This window comes from Oncorhynchus keta, chromosome 31 (assembly GCF_023373465.1).
Source record: "Oncorhynchus keta strain PuntledgeMale-10-30-2019 chromosome 31, Oket_V2, whole genome shotgun sequence".
NCBI classification, from domain to species: Eukaryota; Metazoa; Chordata; class Actinopteri; order Salmoniformes; family Salmonidae; genus Oncorhynchus; species Oncorhynchus keta.
The window spans coordinates 3,205,714-3,228,525 of record NC_068451.1 but is presented as its reverse complement, the minus strand read 5'-3'; the positions used below and the strand labels follow the sequence as shown (position 1 = coordinate 3,228,525).

General features: G+C 40.5%; 2 protein-coding genes across 2 annotated transcripts in view; one reads left to right on the top strand and one right to left on the bottom strand.

The window, feature by feature from the left end:
• LOC118364219 (eukaryotic translation initiation factor 3 subunit E) overlaps positions 1 to 11,257 on the bottom strand; it is a 40,876-nt gene extending 29,619 nt beyond the window's left edge. Inside the window, exons 1-3 of the mRNA XM_035745554.2 lie at positions 11,092 to 11,257; positions 6,522 to 6,639; positions 6,112 to 6,229 (exon numbers count right to left, since the gene is read on the bottom strand). Coding sequence (XP_035601447.1) covers positions 6,112 to 6,229; positions 6,522 to 6,639; positions 11,092 to 11,181 — 326 coding nt within the window. The 5' untranslated portion in view covers positions 11,182 to 11,257. The remainder of the gene's footprint in view (positions 1 to 6,111; positions 6,230 to 6,521; positions 6,640 to 11,091) is intronic.
• Positions 11,258 to 20,251: 8,994 nt separating this feature from the next.
• The window catches only part of emc2 (ER membrane protein complex subunit 2), a 52,506-nt gene continuing 49,945 nt past the window's right edge, over positions 20,252 to 22,812 (top strand). The window contains exon 1 of the mRNA XM_052489333.1: positions 20,252 to 20,325. Within this exon, the coding sequence (XP_052345293.1) occupies positions 20,286 to 20,325 (40 nt within the window). The 5' untranslated portion in view covers positions 20,252 to 20,285. The remainder of the gene's footprint in view (positions 20,326 to 22,812) is intronic.

The window sequence follows — 22,812 nt, the reverse complement described above, 5'->3', positions numbered from 1 at the left end:
CAACCATTAGGGAGGGGGGTCCCTGACAAAACTGGAAATGCAGGCTTATTTAGAGTCAATCTATGGTTTTATATGCCATAAACTGAGTTGCCTTTCCGGTCTACATAGGGGAGGCATCAAAAACACACACTACATGACCATAATTATGTGGAAACATTCTCAACAAACATCTCATTCTAAAATCACAGGCATATATAGGAGTTGGTCCCCTATTTGCTGCTACAACAGCCTCCACTGTTCTGGGAAGGCTATCCACTTAATATTCACCCACAAGAGCATTAGTGAGGTCGGGCACTGATGATGTTGGGCAATTAGGCCAGTCACACACTTGATGTTCCAATTCACCCCAAAAGGTATTTGATGGGGTTGAAGTCAGTGCACTGAGCAGGCCAGTTAAGTTCTTCCACACTGAACTAGACAACCTGGCTTTTTCCACAGGCGCATTGTCACGCTGAAACAGGAAAGGGCCTTCCTCAAACTTGGAAGCACAGAATCTTCTAGAATGTCAGTATGCTGTAGAGTTAAGGACTCCCTTCACTGAAACTAAGGGGCCTAGCCCGAAACATGTAAAACAGCCCCAGACCATTATACCATATTACTCCTCCAACAAACTTGACAGTTGGCACTATGCAGTCGGGCAGGCAGCTGTTCTTCTGGCATCCTCCAAACCCAGATTTGTCCATCGAACTGCTTAATGGTGAAGCGCGATTCATCACTCCAGAGAACGCATTTCCACTGCTCCGGAGTCCAATGCTGGCGAGCTTCACCCACTCCATTCAACGCTTGGTATTGCTCGTGGTGATCTTAGGCTTGTGCGGCTGCTCGGCCATGGAAACCCCTCACGAACAGTTCTTGTGCAGACTTCGAGGCAGTTTGGAACTCAATAATGAGTGTTGCAACAGAGGACCGACAATTTTTACGCACTACATGCTTCAGCACTTGGCGGTCCTGTTCTGTGAGCCCTACCACTTCGTGGCTGAGCAGTTGTTGCACCTAGACATTTCCACTTCACAATAACAGCACTTAGTTGACCAGGGCAGCTGTAGCAGGGCAGAAATGTAACATCCTTGTTGGAAAGGTGTCATCCTATGATGGTGCCACGTTGATGGTGCCAAGTCACAGAGCTCTTCAGTAAGGCCAGTCTACTGCAAATGGAGATTACATGGCTGTGCATTCGATTTTATACACCTGTCAGCAAAGGGTGGGGTGAACTAGCCAAACCCAGTAATTTGAAGGGGTGCTCAGATATATGTATACACCCCCCACGGAAAGTACTCAGATCCCTTGACACCCTTTCAAAAGCGAAAACAAGGTTGACTTTTTTGCAAAAGTTTTTTTTTTTTTTTTTTTTTTTAAATAGCTTATTTACATAGGTATTCTGACCCTATGCTATAAGACTCGAAATTGAGCTCAGGTGCATCCTGTTTCCATTGACCATCCTTGAGATGTTCCTACAAATTGGAGTCAACCTGTGGAATATTCAATTGATTGGCATGATTTGGAAAGGCACACCTCTCTATATAATGTCCCACAGTTGACAGTGCACGTCAGAGCAAAAACCAAGCCATGAGGTCGAAGGAAATGTCCGTAGAGCTCCGAGACAGGATTGTGTCGAGGCACAAATCCGGGGAAGGGTACCAAAAAATGTCTAACACTGAAGATTCACAAGAACAGTGTCCTCCATTAGGGATGTACCCGACATGTTTTAGTCTATACCAATATCCAGTATTTTACGTGCCCAAAAACACCAATATGTAAAAGAAATTGTATCCTTATAAGCATTGTAGAACAGTTAAATAGGTAACACACAGCGGTCTAAGGCACTGCATGTCACTACAGTCCTTGGTTCAAATCCAGCAAGTATCACATCCGGACGTGATTGGGAGTCCCATAGGGCGGAGCACAATTGGCCCAGCATTGTCCGGGTTCGGCCATCTTAAATAAGAATATGTTCTTAACTGACTTGCGTAGTTAAATGTTACACAAAAAGTTACTTTGTTGGCATTTACACGTCCCATTACCGGTAAAACATAATCAAAAAGCCATTCCTTTCACTGAGTGTGCTGTTTCGTTGGTAATTTGTTCAGTCGTTTCATTCTCAGCCAGGATTTCATCATACATGTGAAACAGTGAAGTTTCAGCTCTGTCTGTCCGTGGCCCCTCTTCCTCGGTGCGCATGGTCACAGTGTCAGTTTCTATCTTGTCCAGCGGTGTATGTAACAATTCACGTAAACCCTTTGTCTGCGTCGAAGTAGTGGTACTTGTACATAGCATTGAGCATGGTGGCAACAGTAAAGAGGCTCAGAGAGAATGACACCGAATTGCTTGTTCACAGCCTCAAGTACTTTTCCAAGTTTATTGCAGACATACTGTGGGGTTATGTTGAGCAGGCATTTCAATGCCATGGTAGGGTATCACTTTGGCTGCAGACGCAGTTGATTAGCTTATTTTGAGTCAGTTGTACAAATGGCGCTTGGAGTGTGTTCATGTTTCAAACAAGTTCTCAAATGCCATTGAAAATGGCAGCAGCGGGATGAGAACCAGCACAACCGAGCATGCAATACGGCTTTCCTCAGTATGAAATCTCGTCGATCCACTGTGCTGTCAGACTCAGCATGCTCATGGTGCTGAAGTCGCTGGTCCAAATGTCAGTCATGAAGCAAATAGCAATGGCACCCATAGCAAGTATGGTCAATCTTCCAATGATATGCCTACAAATAAGTCACAATGCTGCAGACACCTTGGGGAAACGACAGAAAGTGTAGGCTCATTCCTTGCGCATTCACAGCCATATAAGGAGACATTGGAACAAAGCTCATTCAGAATCTGGGGCATTTCCTGTTTGAAATTTCATCTTGGTTTCACCTGTAGCATCAGTTCTGTGGCACTCAGATAATATCTTTGCAGATTTGGAAACGTCAGAATGTTTTCTTGCCAAAGCTGTCAATTATATGCATAGTCGTGCATCTTTGTGACAAAATATCTGGTTTAAAACAGGAATGTTTTTTTATCCCAAAATTAAGAGTGCCCCCTATATCGAAGAGGTTAATTAACAAACATTTAACATCTTCTGGCTTCCACACAGCTTACAAGCCACTGATGCAGACCTTTGGAACCTCTACAATTTAACAAGTCTTATAAATCCATGTAATTTACCTTACACCTTCACAATAAAGCCATTATGTTATACGGGTCTAAACAAGATTAATAAAATGTCTTTCAAAACAGAATAGCATACACCGATTAGTCCTTATGTTAGGTACTGATCTGGCTGTGCTATATGGCGGTAGGCTACAGTAGATCATTTCAGGCAAGATTCACTTAGAAGTCCATGGCATTATTTTATAGTATGAGGAATACAATAGAAAGGATATTTTCTCCAAACGATGGAGTGCGCACATGAGGCTGTTCTGTTAGGAGCGGTTAAAGAAACAGCTAATCCTATATGCTTAGAGTTATTTATGTAACTGTAGTTATGATAAAGGTTGGGCTATATACACATGTTTGGCTTGTTAATACATTCTCTGGCTGCATGATGCAACTAATTAGGATTTGGAAAAAGTTACAAAAAAGGTGTGAGCTCTGCCTCTTTTCTGTAGGAGCTACACACTTAATCAGTCTCTCATTCATAATTTGACAAGCACTTAATGCCTCGAATTTCCCGACAGCAACCCGTGTAGTCGTATTGCCCACCCCCCACCCAAAAATGTCATGCCTTTTGCAGCCATTGTGGCCTCAGGGTGAATATAATAATTATAATCCCGTTCTCCCTGCTTGCTCCGAAGAACCTCTCATGGACCTCTGTCACTGATTGGGTCTTTCTCACAGGCTACAAGTGAAAAAAGACACATTGGGGACGTAACTGAACGCGTCCTTATCCAGTTCCGAGGTGCATATTGAAAATATTGGAAGAACTGTCCACATTTACTTTGTCAGCCAACGAGAGGAGTATAGGCCTAACAAACAGCTAAAGAACTAGCCGATGCCAATCTACTACCCCCATGGTACAAAAGTTGACCTATTCTACACAATAAATAAATATTACGAACATAATCTGGGACAGTTGTGGGATGCGATAGAGCCAAAATGAATACAACCACTAGCATCCAAAAAAAAAAAACATATTCAAATGCACGGAGGCTGACGCAACAGATCAGAATGTTTAGCTTAAAATGCTAATAAACCTATTAGGCTATTTTTTCACAGTACAAAGCACAGCAATGCACACACTGCAGTAGGCAATGAGCGCTAACAGTCCATTTACACCATTACCAAAAATGAACTCAAATGCAATTATGGATGTAATGCTTTTATTATAAAAAAGGTGCATTTATGGTCAAAATGATCTTCCCCAATCTTCCAACTCACATGCCGGATATGTATGCCAGTTAGGCTCTACACCAGTTTTAAAGCAGATTGATGTGCTTAATTTTAAGAAGTTATTTGGCCACCTTAGTTGTGATTACAAACCTTCTTGAAAACATGGTGTGCGTGCGACTGATTTGAAAAAGTCCAACAAAAAAGTATGCATTTTTGTATTGCCTTAACCGGGGCATCATTCAAAAGTGATAATGTATAATTCACAAGAAAAAGGCTAATATTTTCACCCATCATACTATTTGATTTAATCTTGTCTATACATATAAATGACTTCTAGTTAATTTTTTTTTTTTATTGTTTGAAATTAGTTTTGACTTAGAATGGACCATTATCATGCACCCGACTTAAAACAGGGGCAAAAAAAATACATGTCATCTGTGCACTTAAATAGCGAACGCTTTTCCTGTGGTTCATTATCATCCCAGCCAGGTAGGCAATACACCTGTTGTAAAGCAAAGCAATGTGCTTAATATTAGGAAAGTTGAGAAATAAATAGTAGGCGTCGCTTATAGAAAGCTGGTGGGATCCTTTTTTATAGAAGCCATCACTGTTCTCACAATTACATAGCCTATAGAAATGTTGAGCAACATGAGTCCTCATGAAGTGTTCGATTCGATGTCAGAGTGATGAGGCAATAGAGTGCCGAGTACCAGGCAATTAGCAAGTTTGGTAGGCTACTAATGACCATCAGCAGCATCAGAGCTTGGAGAAGCGTAATTACTGTGACTAAGCGGTCACATGGAATTTGACTGCCGGTGTGGTGGTAATATGGTCACCGTAACAGCCCTAGTCTTCACCAAGACCTACCCCAGGTTCTCACATCCACAACTGCCTTGCAAGACACAGGAACAATGGCAAGAAACACCACATATCCAAACGTAAAGATCTGCATTGTGCCTTAAACCCTTTCAAAAAGAGACACAGCATTATATTACTAGCACCAACTTTGGGACCAAAAAGAACAAAGAAGCAATGGAAATGGACAAACTCAAGATCCATGTAATTGTTTAATTTCCTTAACCCATCATCAGAAACAAGGCAATAATCCAGAAAGTGAGTGACAGAATTTGGCTAGGCCAAAATGATATTTGCTTCCTGGAGATATTAAGTTGAGGGCAGGCCTCCTATTAAGCATTTTGGCAAACAGTGCACCTAAGACGATTCGGAATAGAAAATAGCTGTCGCACAAAAAGTTTGAACTTACATTCACAAGGCTTCAAACTCCCATTACAATGGTCAGTATAAGATGCCTGCTTTGATAAACAAACATGTCTCAAAACCAAACCTTTAATAAACAATTCAAGATTGGCAAGTGGATGAAAAGTGTCCTTTGACGAACTGAACTCACTCCTGCCAAGAAGCCAAGTAAAGAATGAGGACTTGAATTTAACCAAACTATTTTAATTACGGCAAAGTCAGCGCCATTCTTAACATTCACCGCAGCATTGTGTATCGGTCTCCTCGTCTGCTGAGTTAATGTAACCCTAAAGCAACTCCAGGGAAATTGATCCAAAAAGTAGGCATATCAATTTTTTGGATTACCATCTCAATTTAACACCACTTGATTCATTCATTAAGCCTGCAAAGTCAGACAGCAGACCACTACTCTGGGAAATCATGAATTGCAAAAAATAAAAAAGGCATTGTCCATGATTGACCATCTATAAAATGCAAACGACAACTTCAAAACCATCCATTGGTTAAATAGTGGGACAGGAGGATCAAACTCACCTGGTTGACTGCATCTGTTTTGTAGTCTCTGGGTCCTCAAACATCTTCACAATGGGCTCCGTCTCACCCTGCAGCTGCTTCAGCTGAGCCACCACAGTGATCCTCTTCTCCTTTAGGGCTTCACATGGACAGAGAGAAACCATTAGAGGCTTTGACCAAGGCAATACCCAGGAGAATACCATTACATCAAACATTAAAAGATTTGTGTCTGTTTATACTAGTTTTTGGAACAGTGTTGTATTAAGCATGACTAAAATGTGAGGGGGATGGTGTGCAATCAGTTTCACCGCCATCTTGTGATTTATTGATGAAACAGTGTAATCACTGAACAATACATAATCATTATCACTGTACAGCTTTCTTTAACAAAAATGTTAGGAGGTAGACTACGCAGTGTGCAGGGTACTTACTGGCGGGGATCTCTTTCTCAGGGAAGAGGTTTTTGTGAACATCCATGGCAAAGTCCACCATGTTGGTCTCGCTAAGGAGATCCAATTTCCCATGAAGCAGTTCCTTCTCATTGTAGATCTGAAAGTGGAAATAGTTAAAGGGGTAAATGGGGTTATTTTGTCATGTACAGTTTCAAATTCTTCACTTTACCTACCCAGTTTAAGAGAACTGCTGACAACGACAAGTTCAGGAGTTCAGCTACTAAGCTGACTAACAAAGTTAGAAAACGTGTTTAAGCTGTAATGGATGCCTGGTTGTTAAAAGGCACCCACCAGAGGGCAATGCCACCCTCATTTTGAAGCAATTCCTGCCCTAGAGGTTAAATGCTTGTTTTGGTTAAAAGCTACCTGTAAATATTCACGAATTGGAGCTGGGAAAGAACGCTGTGGTGATTTCCACACAGAGTGGAGAAACATTAACAAATAGATTACTGTTAGTGTAGCTAACTAGCATGCGAACCTTAGCTAGACATCTTGCTAATCGTATCTAGCTAGCTAACATTCTCAGTTGCTCGTTTAAAAAAATTATACTTTTTCTTTTTAAAAGCTGTCTAGGCTGAAATCTTTGCCACAGATGGAAACTAGCATCTTTGACTTCACCATCAATTGTGATTCTCTTGGCCTCTTCAATAAGAGACATGCATTTTTTTTACATTACACTGCACACGGTGCAACCTTTGGTAGGTAGGTTGCAGTACAGCAAATTAAAATCAGCTCATGGTTCTCAAAGGGGAAGTGAACTGATAGGCAACAATGACTGATGCACATCGCAAATACCTTGAGGAGCATCGGACACGAAACACCAATACAGATTTAACAGGCCAACAAAATAGATACAAGTTCCTTGAATTTATTTTGCGGGTGCCTGTTCATTTTAAGATAGACACTTGTGGTTTAGCTGCACCAATCAAAGCGGCGAAGCATGTCGTGAAGCAATAGTTTAGTGGTCAAAACCATTCATCTTGGGGCGACCAGGGGAGCAGGGTTGTAAAAAGCAATCATATCACGCATTTATAAAATGGTCATATATGTTTGAGGAATACAGAGCAGCAAAAGAATACTTTACCAAACAAGTTCACACCCCTTATTGCTCCATGGCTAAGGCGGCCAAGTGCATGCTACTTCAAAAAGCATTTTGCTCAGTTGCAACTTGAAGATTAAGAAATTGCAGGTGTTGCTGATTAATAAAAAACAATGCCATGCTGGTGGGTGGTAACATTCAAATAAAACCAAAGATCAGAAAATTAACATGGACTGAAAAATATTAGCACATCATATCATAGGAGAAACACAGAAAAAATTATTATGTCCCCACTTTGGATTTCCCACTTCAAGCCCAAATACATCATACTTTGACTAAAAACAATAACTTACATTTTAAGAGCTGTCCACACCAAGGACCATAATTATATTATTTTTGTTATAATAATTCAAATAAACAGGAGAGTTCACACAACTACAAAAAGAGTTGAGAACGATAATGATAGCCATCGTTTGGATCCACTTTCAGAGCAATGACAACCAATCAAATCTATTTTTTTTATTATATTTCACCTTTATTTAACCAGGTAAGCTAGCTGAGAACAAGTTCCCATTTACAACTGCGACCTGGCCAAGATAAAGCATAAAATTGAAGTGTTCTTGGTTCTTGCTGCACGAGGCTGCCCGGAGAGGAGATGAAGCGGAGAGCACCGTATGCTTTCCTGAATAACTGAGCATATTTGTGGCCACATTAATTCTAGTACGATTTGGGAGAATGAGCCACGACAAACAGAAGGCCATATTTTCCGATGATAACCCCATCTGTTAACGCCGATACACCCTGACAAAATACACATTATGACTGTCCTGCTAATATGCCTTTCTGGACCTGGTAAAATCTCAAAATATCTAGCTTCTTACTTCAGCTACACATCTCTAGCCTCTTTTCCAGCTGTTTCCGTGCACAATACACTATTCAAGCCTCTCCGCTATTCCTCTTAACGTGTAATCTCAGGAAAAGCCATAGGATATTTATTTGTTTAATTGTTTATACTAAGCATAACAGCCTTTCTCTTGAGTGAACGAGGCTTGCCCTTGCTAAATGTAAAATAGTCCTAGGCCAAATGAACTGTCGCATAGGTCAGACATGAGCACAGCGAAAAAGAGCCAAACAAATGGACAGTCATTCGAAAAATGGAATTCACTTGCAAACCAAGCTTTAGTGGCTAAACTGTTTTTGCCCCATTACTAAATTTAAATATGAGATTCTATATAACATGTACATTGAAGTATTATGTGCAGTTGTGACTAAGAACACACCCTGAAGCACTGAAAAGTCTTGATATGAATGATAAATGATCTGCTGCCCGTTTCATAATATTACCTTACGTCCCAGCTGCTTGCCATAGTTTTGAAGTAATCACACACACAAAAAAAAACAGGCCTTATTTTTAGGCATTTTTCACCCTGCCAGCTCCTATTAGTTCTATTGAGTACCAACTCGCCTTCCGAACGTTCTATTCCTAGCCTAATGTTCGACGTCACAATGTCTGCTTTGCCATTGTTGACAATGGGACCTGCTGGTTGTTAAAATGTAAACAAAAAATTACTTGTGGAACTCTGTCGTCCCATTGTTTCCTATAGGGAAATATATGCATGTCTTTCTATTTCTTGCAATGTGTATGGATATTGGATATTTTCAAATTGTACACCATTTTAAACATGAGAATCTCTTTCTGATTATGTAAGGCTGTGCAGCATACTCCGCTGTCATCAAATGCTAGCAACAAAATACCTTTTGCCCTTGGAATGCTGAGCTCCCCCCATTGTTTTCCGATGGAAAACAATACGTATAATTCGATTTTTTTCTACCTTCTTGCCCTTTGTGCTGTTGTCTGTGCCCAATAACATTTGTATCGTGTATTGTGCTGCTACCATGTTGTGTGGTTATGTGTTGCTGCCTTGCTATGTTGTCTCAGGTCTCTAGTGTTGTCGCTTTTACCGTGATGTGTTTTGTCCTATTTATAATACCACCCCCATCCCAGCAGGAGGCCTTTTGCAGGCTGTCATTGTAAATAAGAATTTGTTCTTAACCGACTTGCCTAGATAAATAAATGTCAAATAAAGAATGCAGATATAAGCTCACTTGGCACAATCGAGGTGTGGATGTTTAAAGGAGCGCCAAGTCTAGGTCCAATAGGCTTCTAAACAGCTTCTACCCCCAAGCCATAAGGCTCCTCAGGTCAAATGGCTACCCAGACCATTTGTAGTGCACCCCCCACCCCACTTTACACCACTCCTACGCTGTTATTACTGATGCATAGTCACTTTAATAACTCTACCTACATGAACATACTACCTCAAATAACCAGTGCCCTCCTGTATATAGTCTTGCTATTGTTATTTCACTGATGCTCTTTAATTACGTCTTACTTTTACCTCTTATTCTTAACTGTATTTTTTTAAACTGCATTGTTGGTTAGGGGCTCCTAAGTCAGCATTTCACTCCAAGGTCTAATACATTCGGAGCATGTGACTAATAACATTTGATGTTTACCTTCCACACGAGTTATTATTTTTGCAGTTTAGTCCTAAAAACAGATTGTGGTAATATAAAAATGGATCCTTTTAGGCGTAACGGAACTCTGAACGTCACTCCAGTTATAACAGACTCCGCGAACGTTCATTTGCTATAATAACTCGCGAAAGTATTCCAGCTTAGCCAACGTTCTTCGCCCATTTTTCAGCATTGGATGAATTTTGACTCGTTATATTGTCCAACCTACCGCTGGTGTGGATGCTCGCCAAGGTTTATAGCTATGTATAATTTGTAGTTCTTGGTGTGAATAGCCCTTTATTGACTTCAATCGTTGTGCAACGTCATGGGTAAGCTCTGGGCATCGTGAATTTATGTTATTGCCTTGTGGTGGTTACTTTAAGGCATACCTAATGTTTATAGTTAGCTAGTCATCAACCTTTCAGTAACGTTACTAGCTAACTAACAATAAGAGTTAACGCGTTAGCTAGTTGAAAAGGACACTAGTTAAATACATTCTCGAGACGAGGAACTAGCTAGCATCTAGGAGTCATGTAAATAATTTCTTCATATATATATCAATGTTGAAAAGTAAAAGCTCAATACATGTAGAAAACGTTTGTTTACTAGACTAGCCAGAAAACTTGTTTAATTTAAGATGCAGCAGCCGACAGTAAACCCGGTTAACGTTTGGCAACTAACTACTGTTAGCCTAAGTTTTAAAATAAAGTTAGCTAGTTTATGTAGCGCGCTGCAGTTAACGCTAGGCCATACGTTAATATAAAGCAAACTGACACCCAACAAAGCGTTTACTAGATCACATATATAGCTAGCTAACAGAAGAAGCATATGCTAGTTAGCTCGTGCTATTGTCTGTGCTGCTGGACCTGAAACAGCGCGAGGCCCCAATTCATTGGCGACTCTTTCACGCACGTGGCATTTACATGGGTTATTTACACACTTCTACCGAAAATCTAGATTGTATGTGCAACCTAACATAACACACGCATTTACCTCTTTGACAGAAAGGAATTCCAGCAAAGGAAAGACGAGATGTCTGTCCAAAAAATGGGCAATTTTGGTGGTGAGGTCGTACTCCGCCATTTTCACTGCGAGAGGGGAGGAAGTAGACGCGAGAACGTGTTACGTAAATTACCAATCAGCGTCACTTTCCGCTTCAGTACCTGCACGGATTGGCCATATTGATAACAATTCTACTATTTTAATGAGCATAACGACGATTATGACCATGTCTAATTATACTGTACATTATCTGACCTGGCTGTTCCAACAAAGCGAATTGGAGGCATATTGTAGCATTCAAGATTAATTGTAGCGTTCAAGATTCACATTCAAGATGGTTTTTTTTCTTAGACAGTTTCGTAGACAAGATAAAAACAAATGAGTGGATTAAGTAGCCTTCAACAAATAAAACAAATGTCCAACACTGATAAAATACCTCGCGGGTCAGTGCAAACACTGTCTCACAATTTTCAAGTCCTAATTTAGTCTATTTATTTTGAATTGTTCCTGATAATGGCATGTGCATGAAAGCATTTTCTCCTAATTAGACCTTGCAATTAGCGTATTATTAAGTTATCCCTTTGGCAACCAATTTGTTAATATTGTTTCACTTTTGTTGTGAGTGTACAACTCCTTCTCTTGTGACTAGCAGGGCTGTCTCATGAAGATGTTGTATAATGTGGTGTGCACTACGTGCACGCTCATATGGAAATGTATATTCAGCTTTTCTCCTGCATAGGCCCACTCAAAAGAAAGCATGACTATGTAGTAAACCATTCAATACTACCATAATTTCACTGTAGTGTTGATACAATGAAACATTTCATTTATGAAGAGAGAGTTCTTTGCCAAGCGAAAACATTGGGCCTCTATCTAATAGAGTTCACCAAGCTCAAAGACTGTGACTCTTCACAAGGAAATAAAGCACATGGGAAAACACAGAGATTCAAATAAACATAGACATGATTAAATAATAATAATAAGGCTAATTAAACATTTTGTTTTTCTGTCTGTCTAAAAAGTTATTGGTTGTCTTGACGAGCCTTTAAAAGCTAACCAGATTTGATTTGATTTGAAAAGCAAACCCTTTTTTCCCTCACTTCAGCAGATGCCTCATAAAGATGCCCATGTGTTGGCCATATCTAGCAGTGAAGAGCCAATATCAGATACTAAAGGGCACATCTCTAATAGGTTCCACTACAACCTTGTTTGCTTGACAACCACATGGCACTGTCCTATAGCACCAAACAATTGTCCCCTTGTTACTCGGAAGCTCTCTCGCTCTCTCTCTGCCCTCCGACTGCATGTAGAAATTAGTCATAAACAGACACCACTCACCATGGTCGATTCTGTTTCACTGAGGCTTCAGACACAGCCAGCCCTGGCATAAATCCAGTACTCTTTAAAACTCGAAGAAGAAGATGAAGAAGAAGAAAGAATTCAGCAAAACAATAGCATTGCTCCTTTGTGTCCTCTGCCCAAGAGTTTTGAGTGAGGCTTTTGTTTGAGTGAAGGATCTTTAAGATATTTTAATTCTGTTGTTAATTTTATTGTTTTTGCGCTAATTTCACTAATGTCCCTGTAGATGCTCTCTAGTTTGTTATTTTGTCCAGGGAGTGATTTAAACCTTTAATTTCCTTCAAGATTTTAGGTTGAGCTCTCACAATCATCAATAACTGACACACTGATCATTTTGCATTATTTTGGCCAATGGTAAACTATATTTACCCAGCCAGTTCTGAGGTGGATAAAACATTTGCCAAAGAATAGATCCATCTTTCAAAAAGACAAACATGCCTCCATTTGGCAGCCACGCGCCTCCATTTGGCTCACGTACTTGTAGGCCTAGCAGTGACTTCACTATGAAAATAGCTTTTTTTGTTTTATGATATAGCCTAACTTTTTTTAGCATTTGGATCACCACTGACTGAACAGCGTTCCTTTTGTGAAAATGGCACCAAATTACTTTTGCTTACTGCTTTGACAAATTCTGCCTATTCACGTATTTGCCAGTAAAACTACTTGGGAGTCCGTCCATGAAAATGCCTGTGAAATTATTATTCATGGATTATTATGTAGAAATTACCAGCTATTACTAAGTGGTTTGGTTTTACTCAGAAGAAGTGGACTGTTTAGACTTTTATATTTTTTATGTTAAGGTTTGTCTTTCTCAGTTTTTTTTATCATAAAATATAGATATTAAGATATTTTGCCAAGTGAAAGTGTAAATATTATGACAACCAACCCTGATACGATTGGTGCTTCTCTTCCAACTTTGACAGCAGATTTTATATTTGACCTATTTTGTTAACATACCCATGGTTCAGAAATGTACAAATTAATCTGGAGAAGGCAAAACCTAACATTTGCGAACAACAGCCAATAAATATGTTTCAACCATAGGTTGAATACCACAAGCTAAATTATAATTGACAAATAATCTTGTGTTTGAAAGGGTGATTCAAACACTAAATTGTTTTGTTTTCTCTTATTTCAACCAGCCACTGTTTTTAATGAAGGTGCCCTTGGAAGTATGTTGAAAAAAATCAAGGCAAGGGAATACTCGCTCCTCTTAAGATGGCATCAGTTTTCTGTTGAAGGGAAAACATTTGATTTCAGAAGCTTTTTACATTTCCCCGTAGTAGAACACTAAGGAGATACTGTGCTGGATTTGAATTATGTCGCATGCACATTTCATTTCATAAAAGTCATCATACAAACTACACAATTTACCCCAAATAAACATCTTATCAGGTTTCAGAGTCACACTAAAATCTGTGATCACCTTCCCTTGATGGACCCTTTCAGTTTGTTACTTCCCTACTCTGAAAAGCAGAATTAGGCCTATGTGTTTTACAGTGAATCATACCCAATTGTGGCTTGGTGGAAGTTTTAGGAAACTGTGAGAGCTAAGGTGATTAACACATCGAGGTTCCAACAAGAGGGAAACACTTACACAGCAAATAGGGGACCTGCCCGCGTTAGTCATTTGAGGTTACTGAACCGGAGCCTTTCTTGGACCTGAACACTGCTCTGAGGTCTATAGACTTCAGGGCAGACCACATTTTGAATGTTGTTCTTTTATAGGGCTACTGTACTTTACTAATGCACCGAGTGAGCTCATAGCTCAAAGCCCATGCTCATGGGTGCACTGTTGACATACACAGATATATGCCCTCACTGGCGGGCTGGCTGCGACAAAGGTTTAAAGTGCTATACTGCCCAAAACTAAGGTGGTCTTGCATATCACATTGGAATCTTCTTGAATGTTGTGTTTACTCTCTGTGTATGGAAATGGGTGGTAACGTGACTGCGGAAGGCAGAACAATTTTCAATAGTAGCCCTAGTAGTACCGAATGTTGGTACTTTTTTTTACTACTTCTTCTGTCTGGAAACTTTGATGCGGATTCCTCAGAGTGTACTTGTGAATGCAGAATGCACACCTACGCACTCTGCCCCTTTTTGACACCGAGAGGTGTTAGCATACATAAACGTGCACACATAATTATTTACCTCTCATTTATTATATTTTGTTCTCTTATTAGATGGGTTCCAGTCTGGACCGTCCAGAACTGGAGGGCCTAGTCCAAGTTCTTGACAGACTAGAATAGAAACTGGAACCATGGTGCCAGACTCTGGAGACCGCACCAGGAGGTTGGGGTCAACCCAAAGCAGACCTTTCCAGCTGGAGGGCCTGACACCACACACTCTGTCTGTGTATTGCAAGGCCCCGCTGCATGCGCCTCAGTTCAGCTTGTAGCTGTGGGGAGTTATTGTTGAAGCACAAAGTTGAACCTTCCCCTCCCCCATTGTTCTGCATCACACTCAATCTCTGTGGGGGAGGCAGGGTGGTCTCCAAATTAGTGATGGCGGCTGGGCTATATTTCTGACTGTACCTCAGTCTAGTCGACCCCTGCTAAGGTGCTTCTCGGTCAACCAAACCATGTAGGAAAAGAAAAAACACATAACTAATGAGGAGATCCCAACAAGACACAGAAATATCACACATCCATGCTAATGAAGAAAGTGATCCAGAGTGGAGCCTTGTAAAACACTACACGAATAACTGACGTAAATACACAGACCCACTTGCTCATTTCTGTTTCCTTCAATTAAAATGAAACGGTTGTGAACGCCTTTGGAGACTGTGTGGGTTTGTGGCCACACATGATCCATCTGTCAGTATATCCCAGTCCAGTAAAAGGATGCTGTCAGAAACAACAATATATTTCTGCATGCAGATAAATTGTCCATCTCTTGATGTGTGTGTCTTTCAGAGGAAAAATACTTTTCAGCTTGTCCTAACTGGATCAACTTAAAGGGCCAATAGTGATACGCTAGGGATTCCATGAAAAACCTCAGCTCTGTAGTTCTCTGAACGCCTCCTCAGTCAACGATTCCAAGAGAGGGATAAAGGCAGACAGTGCCAAAGACACCCACCGCCAGCCTCTCTTCTCTCTATTATCTGTCAAAAAATAAATCAAAACGATCTGAAGACAAATGCCTCTGTGCTGGATGTTGCAAAGCCAAGCATCTCCTCTCAATCTGAATGCCAGTATCTCATATGAATTTCAATTATTCTTTTAGATATGCATCACCTCGCGCGCAGTCTGTGTCAGGTTATAAATCAGCAGCCCACACTCCTAATCCAGAGCCCAACGCTGACATCAGCAGAGTCCAATTCGATGGCAGTGGGATCGGGGTTATCCACCGAGCCAGGGGGCCAGAAAACAATACAAACTCACAGGCAAGGCACCCAGTTGCACCAAGCATGGCAGAACATCTGCACAGCACATGTCCACTTTTTACACCAAGAGTAACATGTAAATACTTTTCTAACCCCAAAGAATTCTCACATGGCCATGTGTCATTATGTCTAAGGAAACAGAGGAGTTGTGTGCGTGTGTTGTAAGGATGTATGTTCATGTGATGCTGAAATCCTGTAGTTAGTAGAGAATATTTCACCCCCTCGGCCCCAACCCTACAGTACCTCACCAAACCCTGTTCCCATGCTCAGTCCTCATGATATGCATAGCTTGATTTACCATTTAGAATTATCTCTGAAAACATGACATTACAGGGAATGCAGTTATCTCCAAATGTGTGGTCATGGATATTCTTACTGGAAAAGAAATGTGAAATCCAATAACTCCATGAAAATGCCATTTAGCAATGGCTTCCGCCAAAGAAGGGATGGGATTAATTTATACTTCTTCATCTGGATTCAGAATTTCTGGAATGATTGCAGTTACATATATTTATGTAAGTTAGTTGAAGGCTCAGAAGAAAACCAGTCTCAAAACAATTGGAGGAAAGTAGTTATGAGAGTGAACAAGAGTCATAACTTCTCTAAATGGTAAACCTCAACTCGGACCCCCGGGAGGATGTGGAAGTGATCCATGTTTCAAGCTGTAACAATAGCTTTGGGCTAAAGGTCAGACCGCTACTGCTCAGGATACCGTTACCGAGAAGTATCCTCTTTAAGGATACTCCAATTTAGGCTCTATTCAGAGTAAACTTTTTTTTCCCCTAATCTTAATCAGTTCCAGTATAAAGTGATATGAGGAAATCAACATCCAAACATGAGAGGCTCTCTACAGTAGATGACAGATTGGTCACTGTATGGGGTATCATATGTGTGTGAGAAGTCAACATTCAAAGTGAATCTGTATCCTTTCTTTCAGAATACAGTCATTGATAAAGAAGAAATAATGTTCCATATTGCAGCATAATATCAAGCACCTTTTTTTATTGCTAACAAAGGTTGGCATTGAAAGATAATGAAACATTTCTCTCACTATTGTTGAATTAAAATGGACACCTTCAAGCCTCATACTTAATCAGGGATTTAGTTGATTTTGTACCTCTAAAATCAACCCATATCTTGATGGGACATTTCATACCTGCGTAAATTGCAGTGGGTTACGTGTGGGTGAACACGCCTGGACACACACGGGGAATGAGTCTTTTGAGAGTCTTCTCTTGCCTGGTGATGTTAAACTTGTTTAAAATGAATTGAATGAGAAAGAACAGTGACATTAAATTCAATCCAGCAACACATAATGTACTGCATGTGGTAATACACTACTCTACTATGAGCAATCACACTACTACACCAGGTGTCAGGGGAGCCATACATCCTGAGCTTCTAACTGTGTGAGTAATGTCAATTACTTGTGCGGGGGCTGACATTGAGCTGAATATTGTTCTTGGCATTGAAACCTAAGGAGAGGGAGTGAGGTAGCTAAATTGTGATGGGCCACAGTTTTCCCGCTCTGGGCCTCTCACGCAGGCTAAGGGTGAGGTCAAAGGGTGCTACGGAGAGGAGATCATCAGCGGCAACGTGTGCTGAAGTCATCTGTAGAGAGTGATTCTCAGTGAGATGAAAGCAACTTGGTCAGACAGGGGTCGTAGTCAGCTTTCAAAGCATTCACAGCACAGCTGGCTCCAGAGGGTTAAGCCCAAACATTGTTGCTAATTGCGTCTGTCTTCATTTCCCGCAACTGTATGACACCGGTGAAAAATAAAGAAAAGGCTGGAAACTAACAGGAACCTTCTCAAAACCACAGAGCACCTAAACGCCACATTAATTTTCAGGCCGTAACTGTTCATTTTAGTGATTGTCAACTCTGATTGCTTCTGTCAGAAATCAAAATATAATGCCTGTGCAGTGTTTCTACTGTAAGCTTGTCTTTTTGAAGACAAGGAAAGGCGACTGAAAGGAAAAGAATATGTACAGCGGACAAAACATTATGAACATGTTCTTTCCATGACATGGACTGACCAGGTGAATCCAGGTGAAAGCTACGATCCCTTATTGATGTCTCTTGTTAAATCCACTTCAATCAGTGTAGACGAAGGGGAGGAGACAGATTTAAGAAGGGTTTTTAAGCCTTGAGACAATTGAGACTTGGATTGTGTAAGTTTGCCATTCAGAGGGTGAATGGGAATGGTACTAGGTGCCAGGCACATCGGTTTGTGTCAAGAACTGCAACGCTGCTGGGTTTATCATGCTCAACAATTTCCCGTGTCTATCACGAATGGTCCACCACCAAAGGACATCCAGCCAACTTGACACAACTGTGCGAAGCATTGGAGTCAGTATGGGCCAGCATCCCCGTAGAATGCTTTCAACACTGTGTAGAGTACATGCCCCGACGAATTGAGGCTGTTCTCAGGGCAAAAGTGGGGGGTGGGGTGCAACTCAATATTAGGAAGTTGTTTTTAATGTTTTTGACACTCAGTGTATTGACTGTCCCATGTGCCGTATGTGGGGCTCTCGGAGCATGAAAACCTACGTAAGCAGCAGTCAAGGAGCACAATTTGGGTTTTCAGAACAGTTGCTATTGATCTCTCTTCATCGTGACATTCTAGCTGAGTGACCCTCTCCAAGGTAAACATCGAGATTGAGATTTAATCATTTTTCTTTCATTACCTCCAGATGCATCTGCATCTCATGCTGACAACGTTAAATACAGCTTGTTAAACCTGTGCACAGTACAGAGGGCCTTTACCATCATGGCCTCATCCTCTGAGTCAGGCCCCACCATCTTTTCAGGTTGTTGGTGCGGGTCGGGAAGAGAGCAGGGCCCTGGCCTTTAACAGCACCCTGGCAGAGAAGGGAAGGCCCTTTACCCAGAAGGACAGTGTTTGCTTGTTTTAATGTGGTCGTCTCAGTATTTTGGTTTCCAGCAAAAACCCGACCATATATCAACTGACTGCCATGTGCAGACTTGAAAATTACAAGTCCATGGATCGTTTGAGCTGAACGTAAGTTCAACCGCACATAATGTTATTTTTTGTATCCCTGACAGAGATGACATTTTATAGTCCTCTTGTGCACTTGTACTTGCCCAATAACGACCATGCTCTGCCTTTATACACTGGCAGTGTCCTGTAACAAAACATAGTCCTGTTGACCTCAGACAATAGAACATTAACAAAGTATCTACAGTGCAGTGAGCGGTATTGGGGATGACATCAAGATTCTGAAATGTTTCTGTAAGTGAGTTTGTGTTGAGTCCACCTCAACAAGTGCCTAATGTGGTAGAGGAGTGTGGCATGTAACTTACAAAGTCAGAGACATGGGATCGACAGTCAGAGGCCCCTTGAGAGGGAAATCAAGAAAGGAAAGGGACAACACAGCATCTCAAATGTGCTTTCAACACACAAGTCTTCCACTCCTGACATTCTGCTTAACCAACCTCAGAAGAAAATAAATTACACAACTAAGCACAAGACTGTACAGCATCTCTGACCCCTTTCCAGTCCTCCCTGGTAACAACCACAAATCTAACCAGGCCTCATGAAAGCTAGGTGTAAGATGAATATAAATTTAGCGTGAGCAGCATTGCAGAGCTCGGAGACCTAAACCTCTGGAGAGGGCTAGCGTTACGGTTCAGGCCCTGTTTTGTGGTCAGTTGAAACAAGGTAATTTTAGGCCCAGTTACATGAATAATAACTGGGGGCAGTGTGTTAATCAGCGCTGTCAGATCTAGTACCTGAGTATGATGGGGGAAAGGGTCAGAGCAAGTGCATACATTGCTTTTGTTTACATCTGGTTCTACATCCAGCACTGTCATAACTCTTCTGCTAAACAGTCTGTTATGATCCTCTCCGCTGGGATTAAAGTGAGATTTTGGAAGTGTTGAAACTGTGGTCTGCTCTGAGTGTCAAGTGTTAAATTAAATAGACAGGGACCTGATGTATCTATGCATCAGATAGTAGGATTCAATTACCCCAATGATTGAACAGTTGCCTCAAAGGAAACATCCATGATAGCCTTGCCTGCTCAATTACACACAGCAGTTTGAAGATGGCATGTGAGCAAGACATGCATAAAGTAACATTTTGTCCTTCTCTCTTACCATTCCCCTTCATCATACATGATTTGACTTTCATGAATCTACTCATTTCAATAAAAACTGACAGTTTACACCCCACCACTCAATCACATTACACTCATGTTAATAGCAGACAAAACAATAGAAGCAGCAGAAATATTAAAGTCCATAGAAATGAATAAAATACATTGAACATGTCTCAAAAATATGTTTGATTATTCTCGAGCTTGTACGTAGATTGGATGATCATTTGTTTTTACAATATTTAGAGTAAAGGCTCAGTGAGCAAAATAAACAAGCCACACCCAGTTCAATGACGCAGAACCTGTGCTGCCAAGAAAGATGGCGTCAGTATCAGAAATGTACGATGTAACCTGGGAAGGTAAACACAGACGATTAAACGTTTTAATGTACTGTATGACTGAAAGTGTGCTGTTAAATCCTTGTATAATTCGACGTAGTGCATTTTAACTATCGTTCAGGGGATGTAGCTGCGTATGTCCATCTCATCAAGCCAATTTGTTAGCTCAGCTTGCTAACACGAGAGCCACTTGGCTAGCACATTATTTCTGCCTATCTTATTTCATTGTTTTAGCAACGTTAGATAGCTAACGTTAAGCATTGATTAATCTGTTATTGTTGTATCCCATTGTCGTGGCTAACAGTCCACAGCATGTGTGAGTTTACAAGGATTGCACAGCAGGCTAAGCTAGCTAGCCAGCCTAGGTACCTAACGTCTGTCAGCTGATTATAACTAAGTTAGCTAGCTAGCTACCTGCTGTCATTGTTCTGCATCAATAGATGGCTTGCTAAAATACACGGTCTTGCAATGGATACTACTAATAGGCAGGGAACCTGTTTTGGTGATTTTCTTGATCAAAGTAAATCACAGCACCTTTTTGTAATCTTTCAACAGTTAACCGATTAGCTAAGTACAATGCCATTGGAAATTAATGTTGTAAATGTAATTTATGTAACTAAAAATGACATTTAAAATGATGCTGTAGCTGCCTCCTGTTGACTAGACATATTGATAATTAGTACTTTGCCAAAATACTGTTTTAAAGTGTCCAAATCAATATGTAGGAACAGTTTGCGATGCATTGCCTTTGGAAAGTATTAATTATCCTTGACGTGCGTTATTTGTAACTTATTTTGTACTTACTGTTTCTGCCACTGTCTCTTATGACGAAAAGGGCTTCTAGAAATCAGGACAGCGATTACTCACCTTGTGTATATAAATACTTTTTTATTTAACAAGTCGGACGAGAGAGATTTACTCCTGACACCCGACAAGGCCCTCATCTACCTACGTTATATAGGTATGCACGTCAGTCTTGACATCCTTTTTGCACATCGGTGTTAAACTAGACATTGGGCCGATGCCGAAATGCTTACGATATATCGTGCATCCCTAGTACATACCCCAACAAGAAGCCATGGATTACAGGCAACATCCGCACTTAGCTAAAAATGTAGTTATTTTCCGGGTTCCGGTTCTGTTCTTTGATTACCCCTGGCAGTAATACATACTGTCCACATCATGGAAACTCAGATTAAAAAGAAAAGAAATAACATTTCTCACTACCATTTTTTATATAAAAAATGCTCCTAAGCACAATTTAACCAGCCACTGTGTCCATAGGGTCTGTGCAGCAGGCTGGAAGTTTGACGTCCCTACTACTAATAGATAGCTATTACTAGCTAGCTAAAATCAAAGCCTGCGTGTTGACACGGAAGGACAGAGCATTGTTATGCGAGTTTTCCAGAGTTTACTTAAGCTTGCTTGCTAGGTAGATATTTATATACCTTGCTAATGAGCTTTGTTTTACATGTGTATACAGTGCCTTCAGAAAGTATTTACACCCTTGACTTTCTCCACATTTTGTTACAGCCTGAATTTAAAATTCACTGGGCTACACACAATACCTCAGGATTTTTTAATTACTACCTCATCTCTGTACCTCACACATACAATTGTCTTACAGATTCAACCACAAAGACCAGGGAGGTTTCCCAATGCCTCGCAAAGAAGGGCACCTATTGGTTGATGGGTAAAGAGAGAAAAAGCAGATATTGAATATCCATTTGAGCATGGTGACATTTAAAACTGTTAGAGTTTAATGGCTGTGATAGGAGAGAACAGGATGGATCAATAAACTTTTAATTACTCCACAATACTAACCTAATTGACAGTGAAAAGAAGGAAGCCTGTACAGAATGAAAAAAATATTCCAAAACATCCATCCTGCTCGTAGTGCTGAACGATTAGGGCTTTTTGAGTTTGATTATTAAATCACATTCCGGTTTTGTTTGTTTTAGACTGTTTTAAAATCATTATGCATTATGTGGGTTGAATTCTGTAACACAGAATAAAACAATTAATACAACTCCCATGATGGTAGTGACTGCCCATTACTGCTTACCACATTAACTATTTATTCCCACTTACATTACTTAAAATATTTCAGTTGTGTATATTACATTTGTTTTATTTGATGACTTTATTTATTTTCAATTCATCTCTTCTTTATAGAGCTGCTGCCTATGCTGTCTGACAAAATCAATTTTTTTTGTACTTTAAAGTAAATAAGGCATACTTTTATGACAGCTGAATACCAGCTATCAATCACTTAGATCATGTATTATCAGTTAGAGAACTCACAAAGGAGCAACTGCGCTTTATCACCTCACGATCCCACATTCTTCTGTCTTCCGTAGCAGGCGAAAATAAACTAACCGGACAAGTAGATGCACAATGGATTATGGTCATTGTTGTTAATTACCACTTTTAATGCGCTAAACTATGTAGAATATGGGCCTGTTGGAAACTACAACTTCCTACTACTTCACACAGTTCAGACATGAT